This window comes from Convolutriloba macropyga, chromosome 6, assembly GCF_964194025.1.
Source record: "Convolutriloba macropyga chromosome 6, txConMacr16.3, whole genome shotgun sequence".
NCBI lineage: Eukaryota > Metazoa > Xenacoelomorpha > Acoela > Convolutidae > Convolutriloba > Convolutriloba macropyga.
Genome location: NC_134473.1, coordinates 61,091,936 through 61,104,353, shown reverse-complemented (window position 1 = coordinate 61,104,353; position 12,418 = coordinate 61,091,936). Strand labels below are relative to the sequence as shown.

The 12,418-nt window shown below is 32.7% G+C and overlaps 1 protein-coding gene across 1 annotated transcript in view; it reads left to right on the top strand.

The window, feature by feature from the left end:
* LOC142341366 (uncharacterized) overlaps positions 1-12,418 on the top strand; it is a 45,074-nt gene that overhangs the window by 23,674 nt on the left and 8,982 nt on the right. Inside the window, exon 2 of the mRNA XM_075392293.1 lies at positions 8,061-8,190. Within this exon, the coding sequence (XP_075248408.1) occupies positions 8,061-8,190 (130 nt within the window). The remainder of the gene's footprint in view (positions 1-8,060; positions 8,191-12,418) is intronic.

Here is a 12,418-nt window from a genome sequence, read left to right as displayed (position 1 = left end):
TCACGGGAACAAAATGGGCTAACAACTGACAGAGACGTTCTAACTCGTCTTCTTCAAAAAGTTATTAACAGACGTTTTTCATGAAGTTCGACTATTTCTTCACCTAATTAGACGGTTCATTCAAATTTTGTGAACAAATCAAAATATGGGCAATTACTTCTACACAAACTCATAAAATACGTTATCACGGCAACAAAAAAGTCTAACATAGACCTTCTAACTCGTTTTCCTAAACAAGTTTTTAACAGACGTTTTTCATGAAGTTCGACTATTTCTTCAGTTAATTATACGGTTCATTAAAATTTTGTGAACAAATCAAAATTTAGGCAATTGCTTGTACACAAACTCATGAAGTACGTTACCAGTGCAACAAAATGGGCTAACATAGATCTTCTAATTCGTCTTTTTCAAAACGTTATTTGAAGACGTTTTTCATGAAGTTCGACATTTTCTCCAACTAATTCGATGATTAATTAATATTTTGTGAACAAATCAACATGTGGGCATTTAATTCTACAAAAATTGATTTTGTACGTTATCACGGCAACAAAATGGGCTAAAAGCTAACATAGACTTTCAAACTCGTGTTCTTCAAAAAGTTATTAACAGACGTTTTTCATGAAGTTCGACTTCTTCTTCACCTTATTCGACGGTTCTTTAAAATTTTGTGAACAAATCAAAATATTGTCATTTAGTTCCACACAAACTCATAAAGTACGTTAACAGGGCAACAAAATGAGCTATTATAGACTTTCTAAATCGTCTTCCTCAAAAAGTTATTAACAGACGTTTTTCATGAAGTTCGACATTTTCTTCACCAAATTCGACGGTTCATTAAAATTTTGTGAACAAATCAAAATATGAGCATTTACTTCTACATAAATTCATTGGATACGTTATCACGGGAACAAAATGGGCTAACAACTGACAGAGACGTTCTAAATCGTCTTCTTCAAAAAGTTATTAACAGACGTTTTTCATGAAGTTCGACTATTTCTTCACCTAATTAGACGGTTCATTCAAATTTTGTGAACAAATCAAAATGTGGGCAATTACTTCTACACAAACTCATAAAATACGTTATCACGGCAACAAAAAAGTCTAACATAGACCTTCTAACTCGTTTTCCTAAACAAGTTTTTAACAGACGTTTTTCATGAAGTTCGACTATTTCTTCAGTTAATTATACGGTTCATTAAAATTTTGTGAACAAATCAAAATTTAGGCAATTGCTTGTACACAAACTCATGAAGTACGTTACCAGTGCAACAAAATGGGCTAACATAGATCTTCTAATTCGTCTTTTTCAAAACGTTATTTGAAGACGTTTTTCGTGAAGTTCGACATTTTCTCCAACTAATTCGATGATTAAATAATATTTTGTGAACAAATCAACATGTGGGCATTTAATTCTACACAAATTGATTTTGTACGTTATCACGGCAACAAAATGGGCTAAAAGCTAACATAGACTTTCAAACTCGTCTTCTTCAAAAAGTTATTAACAGACGTTTTTCATGAAGTTCGACTTTTTCTTCACCTAATTCGACGGTTCTTTGAAATTTTGTGAACAAATCAAAATATTGGCATTTACTTCTACACAAACTCATAGAGTACGTTAACACGGCAACAAAATGAGCTATTATAGACTTTCTAAATCGTCTTCCTCAAAAAGTTATTAACAGACGTTTTTCATGAAGTTCGACATTTTCTTCACCAAATTCAACGGTTCATTAAAATTTTGTGAACGAATCAAAATATGAGCATTTACTTCTACATAAATTCATTGGATACGTTATCACGGGAACAAAATGGGCTAACAACTGACTGAGACGTTCTAACTCGTCTTCTTCAAAAAGTTATTAACAGACGTTTTTCATGAAGTTCGACTATTTCTTCACCTAATTAGACGGTTCATTCAAATTTTGTGAACAAATCAAAATATGGGCAATTACTTCTACACAAACTCATAAAATACGTTATCACGGCAACAAAAAAGTCTAACATAGACCTTCTAACTCGTTTTCCTAAACAAGTTTTTAACAGACGTTTTTCATGAAGTTCGACTATTTCTTCAGTTAATTATACGGTTCATTAAAATTTTGTGAACAAATCAAAATTTAGGCAATTGCTTGTACACAAACTCATGAAGTACGTTACCAGTGCAACAAAATGCGCTAACATAGATCTTCTAATTCGTCTTTTTCAAAACGTTATTTGAAGACGTTTTTCATGAAGTTCGACATTTTCTCCAACTAATTCGATGATTAATTAATATTTTGTGAACAAATCAACATGTGGGCATTTAATTCTACAAAAATTGATTTTGTACGTTATCACGGCAACAAAATGGGCTAAAAGCTAACATAGACTTTCAAACTCGTCTTCTTCAAAAAGTTATTAACAGACGTTTTTCATGAAGTTCGACTTCTTCTTCACCTTATTCGACGGTTCTTTAAAATTTTGTGAACAAATCAAAATATTGGCATTTAGTTCCACACAAACTCATAAAGTACGTTAACAGGGCAACAAAATGAGCTATTATAGACTTTCTAAATCGTCTTCCTCAAAAAGTTATTAACAGACGTTTTTCATGAAGTTCGACATTTTCTTCACCAAATTCGACGGTTCATTAAAATTTTGTGAACAAATCAAAATATGAGCATTTACTTCTACATAAATTCATTGGATACGTTATCACGGGAACAAAATGGGCTAACAACTGACAGAGACGTTCTAAATCGTCTTCTTCAAAAAGTTATTAACAGACGTTTTTCATGAAGTTCGACTATTTCTTCACCTAATTAGACGGTTCATTCAAATTTTGTGAACAAATCAAAATGTGGGCAATTACTTCTACACAAACTCATAAAATACGTTATCACGGCAACAAAAAAGTCTAACATAGACCTTCTAACTCGTTTTCCTAAACAAGTTTTTAACAGACGTTTTTCATGAAGTTCGACTATTTCTTCAGTTAATTATACGGTTCATTAAAATTTTGTGAACAAATCAAAATTTAGGCAATTGCTTGTACACAAACTCATGAATTACGTTACCAGTGCAACAAAATGGGCTAACATAGATCTTCTAATTCGTCTTTTTCAAAACGTTATTTGAAGACGTTTTTCGTGAAGTTCGACATTTTCTCCAACTAATTCGATGATTAAATAATATTTTGTGAACAAATCAACATGTGGGCATTTAATTCTACACAAATTGATTTTGTACGTTATCACGGCAACAAAATGGGCTAAAAGCTAACATAGACTTTCAAACTCGTCTTCTTCAAAAAGTTATTAACAGACGTTTTTCATGAAGTTCGACTTTTTCTTCACCTAATTCGACGGTTCTTTAAAATTTTGTGAACAAATCAAAATATTGGCATTTACTTCTACACAAACTCATAGAGTACGTTAACACGGCAACAAAATGAGCTATTATAGACTTTCTAAATCGTCTTCCTCAAAAAGTTAATAACAGACGGTTTTCATGAAGTTCGACTTTTTCTTCACCTAATTCGACGGTTCTTTAAAATTTTGTGAACAAATCAAAATATTGGCATTTACTTCTACACAAACTCATATAGTATGTTAACACGGCAATAAAATGAGCTATTATAGACTTTCTAAATCGTCTTCCTCAAAAAGTTATTAACAGACGTTTTTCATGAAGTTCGACTTTTTCTTCACCTAATTCGACGGTTCTTTAAAATTTTGTGAACAAATCAAAATATTGGCATTTACTTCTACACGAACTCAAAGAGTACGTTAACACGGCAACAAAATGAGCTATTACAGACTTTCTAAATCGTCCTCTTCAAAAAGTTATTAACAGACGTTTTTCATGAAGTTCGACTTCTTCTTCACCTTATTCGACGGTTCTTTAAAATTTTGTGAACAAATCAAAATATTGGCATTTAGTTCTACCCAAACTCATAAAGTACGTTAACACGGCAACAAAATGAGCTATTATAGACTTTCTAAATCGTCTTCCTCAAAAAGTTATTAACAGACGTTTTTCATGAAGTTCGACATTTTCTTCACCAAATTCGACGGTTCATTAAAATTTTGTAAACAAATCAAAATATGAGCATTTACTTCTACATAAATTCATTGGATACGTTATCACGGGAACAAAATGGGCTAACAACTGACAGACACGTTCTAACTCGTCTTCTTCAAAAAGTTATTAACAGACGTTTTTCATGAAGTTCGACTATTTCTTCACCTAATTAGACGGTTCATTCAAATTTTGTGAACAAATCAAAATGTGGGCAATTACTTCTACACAAACTCATAAAATACGTTATCACGGCAACAAAAAAGTCTAACATAGACCTTCTAACTCGTTTTCCTAAACAAGTTTTTAACAGACGTTTTTCATGAAGTTCGACTATTTCTTCAGTTAATTATACGGTTCATTAAAATTTTGTGAACAAATCAAAATTTAGGCAATTGCTTGTACACAAACTCATGAAGTACGTTACCAGTGCAACAAAATGGGCTAACATAGATCTTCTAATTCGTCTTTTTCAAAACGTTATTCGAAGACGTTTTTCATGAAGTTCGACATTTTCTCCAACTAATTCGATGATTAATTAATATTTTGTGAACAAATCAACATGTGGGCATTTAATTCTACACAAATTGATTTTGTACGTTATCACGGCAACAAAATGGGCTAAAAGCTAACATAGACTTTCAAACTCGTCTTCTTCAAAAAGTAATTAACAGACGTTTTTCATGAAGTTCGACTTTTTCTTCACCTAATTCGACGGTTCTTTAAAATTTTGTGAACAAATAAAAATATTGGCATTTACTTCTACACAAACTCATAGAGTACGTTAACACGGCAACAAAATGAGCTATTATAGACTTTCTAAATCGTCTTCCTCAAAAAGTTATTAACAGACGTTTTTCATGAAGTTCGACCTTTTCTTCACCAAATTCGACGGTTCATTAAAATTTTGTGAACAAATCAAAATATGAGCATTTACTTCTACACAAATTCATTGGGTACGTTATCACGGGAACAAAATGGGCTAACAACTGACAGAGACGTTCTAACTACATGCCATTAACCTGCAAAAGTCTCTTCTACTGCAGAAAGAAGAACAAAAATAAGCCAAACCAAAAAAACTAACAAAAAAAGGCTTCATTGTCATCTGTATCCTCCTCCTCTTCATTCTGGGTTGAAGACGTAGATCAAATGTTTATTTTTGCAGCACAAATTTCTGTAATTTTTTTCCGTGCGGAGCCTGGATAAGATTTACACCCGTTGAAAAGAAGGAAATAAGTGGACAAAACAGTGTAATTGTAGTGTATTTCTAAGAGTGTAATTTATTAAAAATAGCGGTGTATTTCTAAGAGTGTAATCACTTCAAAATTACACTTTTCACTCTTTTCCCCACTAAAAATTGAACAAAAGAGTGTAATTTTTAAGAGTGTAAAAAGAGTGGAATGAAGAGTGTAAAGAGTGTAAAAAGAAGGTAATTTTCTAAAAATTACACTCTTACACTCTTTTCCCTGCTATTTAAGAGTGGAAAACGCTTTACACCCTAATCTCGCTTAATAACGGTGTATTAGGGGTGGACACCTCGGCCCGGGTAGGAAGAAAAACTCATTTGACTTCATTTTTCCCGGAAAATTAACACAAAAAATTTATAGCAATATTAGAACATCCAACAATAACTTGAATTGCTTGATGCATGGCTGACAAGTTTTCAGAAATTTCAGCTAAAAATTCTGAAAATGCGCTTCCAAATTTTTATATGCAAACTGATAAAATTATAATCAGTTGCAGCTATGGCTAGACTAAATTAATCAATTCACTGTCATTATAAAAACATTTTAACTAATATGTTTGGCATCGAATTTTATCTTTTTTCAAAAACAAACATAGTAATCAAAAACTTTCCAAAACTTCTAGCACTTGTGGTATTGTTTCGTTTATAATTTTCAAACGTTCTGATAGTTCTTTTTTGAACTTGCTATTTTTTCCATATCTCGAAGATTTTAGGGTAATTTACTGTGAAGGGCGAAATTTGTTTGGATATTCAAACAAAAGCCCCAGCTGTCTACTGGAATACTCGGAAAAACAGATTTCCTGAATTCGTCATGTGTTTGCACAATTTTTTTCAACTTTTATCAGTTTATGCAAAAAATTTGAAATTTTTTTCCATAAAGGCTTAGTGTGCATGTTGAGAATTTGTTGCGTAGAACAAAATTGCAGATGAATTGCCACTTTAGTGCAGAAATCAAACTTTAATTCCCTAATTTTATCGAATCTTTTTCTTTCTCTGTTTTTCTGATGGACCAGAAAAAAGCGTAGTTTACGTGAAAGCAGACTAGGTATCATAAATGTGTTTGTTGTTTGCGTAGCGGTAGCGAGTTTTTCGGTTAGTCAGAAGATCCGAGTGAGTGATTCGCCGCTGTGTTAAGAATCACATTATTATCAGGGTAGACAAACGATATTTACAAGTTTGCTTTATTTAGACTGCTTAAGTCCCAAATTCGATGTCCAAAAATTATATGCTTTTTGTGGAACGTAGTACCCAATGTTTGTTTAGATTAAATTTCATATTGTAATTCAACTTTTTTGGAAGTTTTTTTACTGTTTTTGTTTTTCTTCTAAAAACATGTAATTCATTTTTAACAGTCAGTATGCAAGATCTTTGATTAAAAAAATGATTTTGATAAGTTTTCTAAAAATTATTTATCTGTAATATAAAGATTTTATGTCATCCCTGAAAACTATGCCCGCTTTAATTTTTCTAGTAAACGTTATAGATATTCCCTAGAGTTTTCCGTTGCACTACACTTTCGTGAGAATGTTTAAGATGCTTTCTTCTGCGTTTTCTAAGTTTTCCAGAATTGATTTTTCTGTTATATGACGATTTTAGGCCCAGGTCATCCCTGAAGATTATGCCCGGTTTAAATTTTCTAGTAAATGTTAGATACTCCCTTGAGTTTTCCGCTGAACTATACTTTCTTGAGAATGTTTATGATGTACTTTCTTGTGCGTTTTAACGGACAAAATTTTACTCAATCAAGAACTGTTGCTAAAACATTTTTAATTGCATTAGTTGTTTTGCCATTAAATTCTTAAAAAATAGAGCAACCAATGTTGCGTAGATTTAATTTTTCTCAAATCGTAATGGTCTTCAAATAAAAATTGTTTTCCATAAACAAGAATTTTAACTCGGTTTTGCCTAAATTGTTGTAATGTTTTCACGGGGACGCGGGAGAGCGATAGGATGGTAATTTAATAGATCTTATGAATTATTTTTTCTTGAACATCGGCGTCAAGTATTTTTTTAACGGATCTCTAGAAACAAATTTTTGTTATAATGCCAATAAATTTTTAATGAAGATGAGCACCAGTTGCATGTTTGACGTGTTGGATGTATCAATTTGGCACTCCCAATAGTCCGTATGGTAGTTTGGTATCTGTAAAACTTTTTAAAAGTTTTAGTTATGTCGTGGATCAAAATTTTTTTCTAATCATGGATGCTTCTAAGAGAAGATCTACTCATTAATTAGAAAAAATTTTGATTTCAGTAATTTAGCCTTTAATTAATAAATGATGCAATACAATTTTGATTCGTGACTACTCTTCAATATAATTTATTTTGCTAGTTAATGAAACTGCATTGAAATCCAGTTGTTGGAAATTTTTGAATTTAAAATCCGCTTATTGTAATTTGTTGTTTACTTGGTTGCTTATTATTAAGCAACCAAGTAAACAACATTACAATAAGCGGATTATAAATTCAAAAATTTCCAACAACTGGACTTTAATGCAGTTTCATTAACTAGCAAAATAAATTATATTGAAGAGTAGTCACGAATCAAAATTGTATTGCATCATTTATTAATTAACAGCTAAATTACTGAAATCAAGATTTTTTCTAATTAATGAGTTGATCTTCTCTTAGAAGCATCCCATTATCAATTGAATAATTGAATTTTAAAATGTTAATGGCAACGAGTATTTCTAAATGAGTTTTGATCATATAAATAGGTTATTTCAAAACGGTTAATTGTGTTTTGTGACAGATGATAAGAATGTGATGCCAGTGCCTCCATCTCTTCATCCCATTCCCCAACTCAGACTGCTCGAGTACAATGTCAGCCCAATAAAGCTCACTTGCCAGATCAAATATTGCGCAATCACACAACCCGTCACGTGAGTTATTGCAGCCTTTTTCATTGTAACATAATCTTGTCTCTCACAAACCAGTTGTCAATAATCGGCAACAGAACCTTGTGAAACTGAGGAGAGAGGTGTTATCATGCGAACAAATAATCACGTGCATTTAATGTCCTGGGAACCCCCACCTCAATTTTCAAAATGATACTTATCTCTTGGCAGAATGGATGTTATCAACCACTGTCTAAAGTATAATTCGCTCTTATAGCAGACTACTTGTTTTACACGTTGATAGGCTATTTAGTAAAAAATGTTGAAAGACTCTGATGAAGTCACTGACTAAATCTGACATTTGGCGAGAACTGCTATACCGCAGTACTTCGATACGTGATGGAGTTATGTGATAGAATTTTGATGAATAATACTAAACTCTGGTAACACTAACAACAGTTTCATAACTTACCGATGAAAAAACTTCTTAGCATCCGATAAAAACTTTTGAAACTTCAAATAGTAGCCAAAACTTTTCTTGAGATTGGAATCCATTTTCTGCTACTTTTTTCTCGCAACAATCGGATTGACAAACAGTTTTCATCTTCGCACCTTCATATTATGAACATTGATTTCATAAATAAATGATTCTTTTGCCATTAAACGAAGTTCTTTTGTAACTACTTCTCCATCACAGACAACAGTGTGCATTTAAAGAGTCTCCGTTCATTTCAATAGACCTCATAGCGTTCTTAACTACAAGAGTTGTTGAACAGTTTTCTTTCAGAGTCAGAAGCAAATACGGAGCTCAGGCCTAGGCTTCTACTTATGAAAAGACTTCAAAAGTCTCGTAGGGGGTCCAATATTGACTATAATTACACGGTCGAGATTCCGATTAAAGTCTAGCTAATACCTTTTCATGCGTCCATTCAAAGTCTTTTTAACGATGAACGTCCAGCTAAGGTCTTTTCATGGGTCCACAATTAGTCATTTCATCACCCACAAAGACGAATTAAGGTCTTTTCATGGGTCCACTATTATTCTTTTCATAAGTCTGTTTTTTTCAGATTTCCAAATTTTTATTTTTATTCTGCTTGTGTACATAAAGAAGCAGAACCGGAGCAAGACTTAATAGCTCTGCACCAGAACAGTACAAATTAAAAAAACAGTTAGAAAACTGCCAAAAATCTTAAAAGTTTAGTCAAATCTTAAGATAAATAGTTATGGCAGCTTGAGCATATCACCTGAGAACAGCTAGCTTAAGTGTATTGGTGCTAGTCCCATTAGCCATGAGAAAATTTCGGCTTTACTCAGATTGTTTTCCCTTCCAATATCATGAGCTATTGTTATTTTTTAAAATAAATGCAGGTCTTTGAGGGAGTTGTAGTTCCTCTGAATTGTAAAAGATGAAGGAGCATACATGTTGACTACGTAAAATGCAATATTGCACGTAAAGTTTTAATGGCAAAAAGCAGACTTATGAAAAGACCAATGATGGACCCAGAAAAGACTTTAACTCGACTTTGTTTGCAAAGATTGTGTCGAGCTAAGTCGAGCCCAAAATTTGGGTCAAGCCAAAAAGTTTTGTAAATTTTTGGGTCCATCTAGGGTCTTTTGTGAAAAATCTGAGTCGCGCCAAAGTCAAGAATGTCTTAAACTCCAACAAAAATATTTTCAAAGCTCAAATGAGTCGAGTATGGTTTTTTCATAGTACATTTTGGTCGAGCACTGTCTTCTCATAAGTCTGTACCTAAACCTGGGAGGCTCTGTTTTCCTTGACATGCAAAAGCTAAAAATCTTTAGCCGAATCCCAGATAGGCAAGGATTTGAAAAAAATCCCAAAAAGGTAAGGAACAAAGCAAAATTTATATACGACATACGGGAGAAGGTCCTTGTAAGCGCATAAGAACAGGATAGACATTTAGGAAATTGATTTTTTCCCAAAAAAACCGTTTCCTATGAAAACGTAGCCCAAGGAGCTAAGTCAAAAACTCTTGATGTTGTAAACTCCTAACTGATAGGAAAAACTACAAAAACACTATGGGTAACAATGAAATGTGCATATTTAACTGGTCAAATGAGGAAGCTTTAGATAATTTTTCAACAAGGTTTAAATTTTTGTTTTGTTCTGGTGGCATCAACTATAGTGAATTTTTAATAATGGACAATTTGAGTAAATTGTAGTGCTAGTTGATGGGTTGCAAGTTTTTTCATTTTAAATAAACTCACAGTTAGCCACTATTTGAAACTTCTTTTGACTTAAGAAGTTTTATGACTACGTCTTCTAAATAGAACGATGTACTGATTTGTCACCGCAGGCTCAGATAATATTGGAGGGTAGAATAAGAAATTTCCAAAGTAACTCTAAATTCTGATCTCACTGTTCCAACTAGAATTTTTTTCAGTTCTTTGACTACAAGTTTTCCATACGTACCCGATCATTGAAAAATGATATCTGGTTCTTTTAACTTTAATTTAAAAATTACTGATACCACACTGAAAGTAATTAGATGTTTTCCCACCACTCTTTTCTTGCCAATCTTCAAAGTATCACTATGGCTAGAAAGCGTGTCGGAAAAAGAAAGACTGAGCACAAAAGAGAAAGACAGACCATTCGGCTAATGTTTCAGAATTATTACTGGTAAGACTGAAAACTGTTCTTGTTGCGGATGCAACTTCAAGATGGCTAAATACGGAAGTTCAGATGATTTGCCGCAAAAAACTTGACTTTATGTCCCACATTGATAACTGTCAGTTACCAAAAAACATGGAAACAAAACATCTGAATTTGAGTTTTTCAATGCTAGAAATGTGTTTTTCACTACATATTAATGGTAACTAACCGACATTCATCCTTCTGATGTTACAATTACAGACGCTAACGATTACTTTTGGTTGTGACAAGAGCAGACAATGATCTCCTGCATGGATTTTTTACTGGAATCAGATGTCACCAAGGACAATTTTTTTTGGAAGTTGGGTTTCAGACGTCACCCCTACAAGAGGTTCTAGTTTTTTTACTGGTTTCAGACGTCACCAGCAGAAGTCCGCCCGAGGTCTCAGACGCCACCTCTGATGTCCTGTTCCCCGATTAGATCGAGCCGAAAATCTCTAATTTTTTCGACAAAAAGCCACCAAAAAATTAAAATTTTACCCCCAAAAACCTGTTTTCTGTTACTATAACACCTTGATTGATAAACTTTGACTAGTTTTATTATTCTAATAGCAAGTAAAAGCAATTTAAATACTTTGAAAGAAAAGTTTGGTGAGAAAAAGGCCAAAAGTCAGAAAAACGGTCGCAAAATCAGAAAAATCAAAAAACCCATTTTGATTTTCTGACCCCATATCTTATTGATTCACAAAAAACTCTTAAACTATCTTTGTGAGTTAGTTTTGCAGTAGCCAGAAAGCTATTTTGGTCGATATAGTATACTGAGTCATCAAAAACGAGAATTGTCAGAAAATTTTTTGAAATCAGAAAAATAAAAAAACCCATTATGATTTTCTGACACCATATCTTATTGATTCACAAAATAAACTCTTAAACTATCTTTGTGATTTAGTTTTGCAGTAGCCAGAAAGCTATTTTGGTCGGTATAGTATACTGAGTCATCAAAAACGAGAATTGTCAGAAAATTTTTTCTGAAATCAGAAAATTCAAAAAACCCATTTTGATTTTCTGACCCCATATCTTATTGATTCACAAAATAAACTCTTAAACTATCTTTGTGAGTTAGTTTTGCAGTAGCCAGAAAGCTATTTAGGGTCGATATAGTATACTGAGTCATCAAAAACGAGAATTATCAGAAAATTTTTTATGAAATCAGAAAAATCAAAAAACCCATTTTGATTTTCTGACCCCATATCCTATTGAATCACAACAAAAACTCATAAACTGTCTTTGGGAGTTAGGTTTGCAGTAGCCAGAAAGCTATTTTGGTCGATTTAGTATACTGAGTCATCAAACACGAGAAATGTCAGAAAATTTTTTCTGAAATCAGAAAAATCAAAAGACCCATTTCGATTTTCTGACCCTCATAACCTATTAATTAGCAAAAAAGGCTCTTAAACTATCTTTGTGAGTTAGTTTTGCAGTAGCCAGAAAGTTGTTTTAGTCGATATAATAGACTGGGATCTCAAAAACTAGAAAGATCAGGAATTTTTAAAAAAATTTTCTGAAGCCAGAAAAAAAAACTCCTTTTGATTTCCTCACCTTATATCCTGTCTATTTGCAGAACTCCCGTGCTAGCCCTTTGAGTTAATTTTACACTGG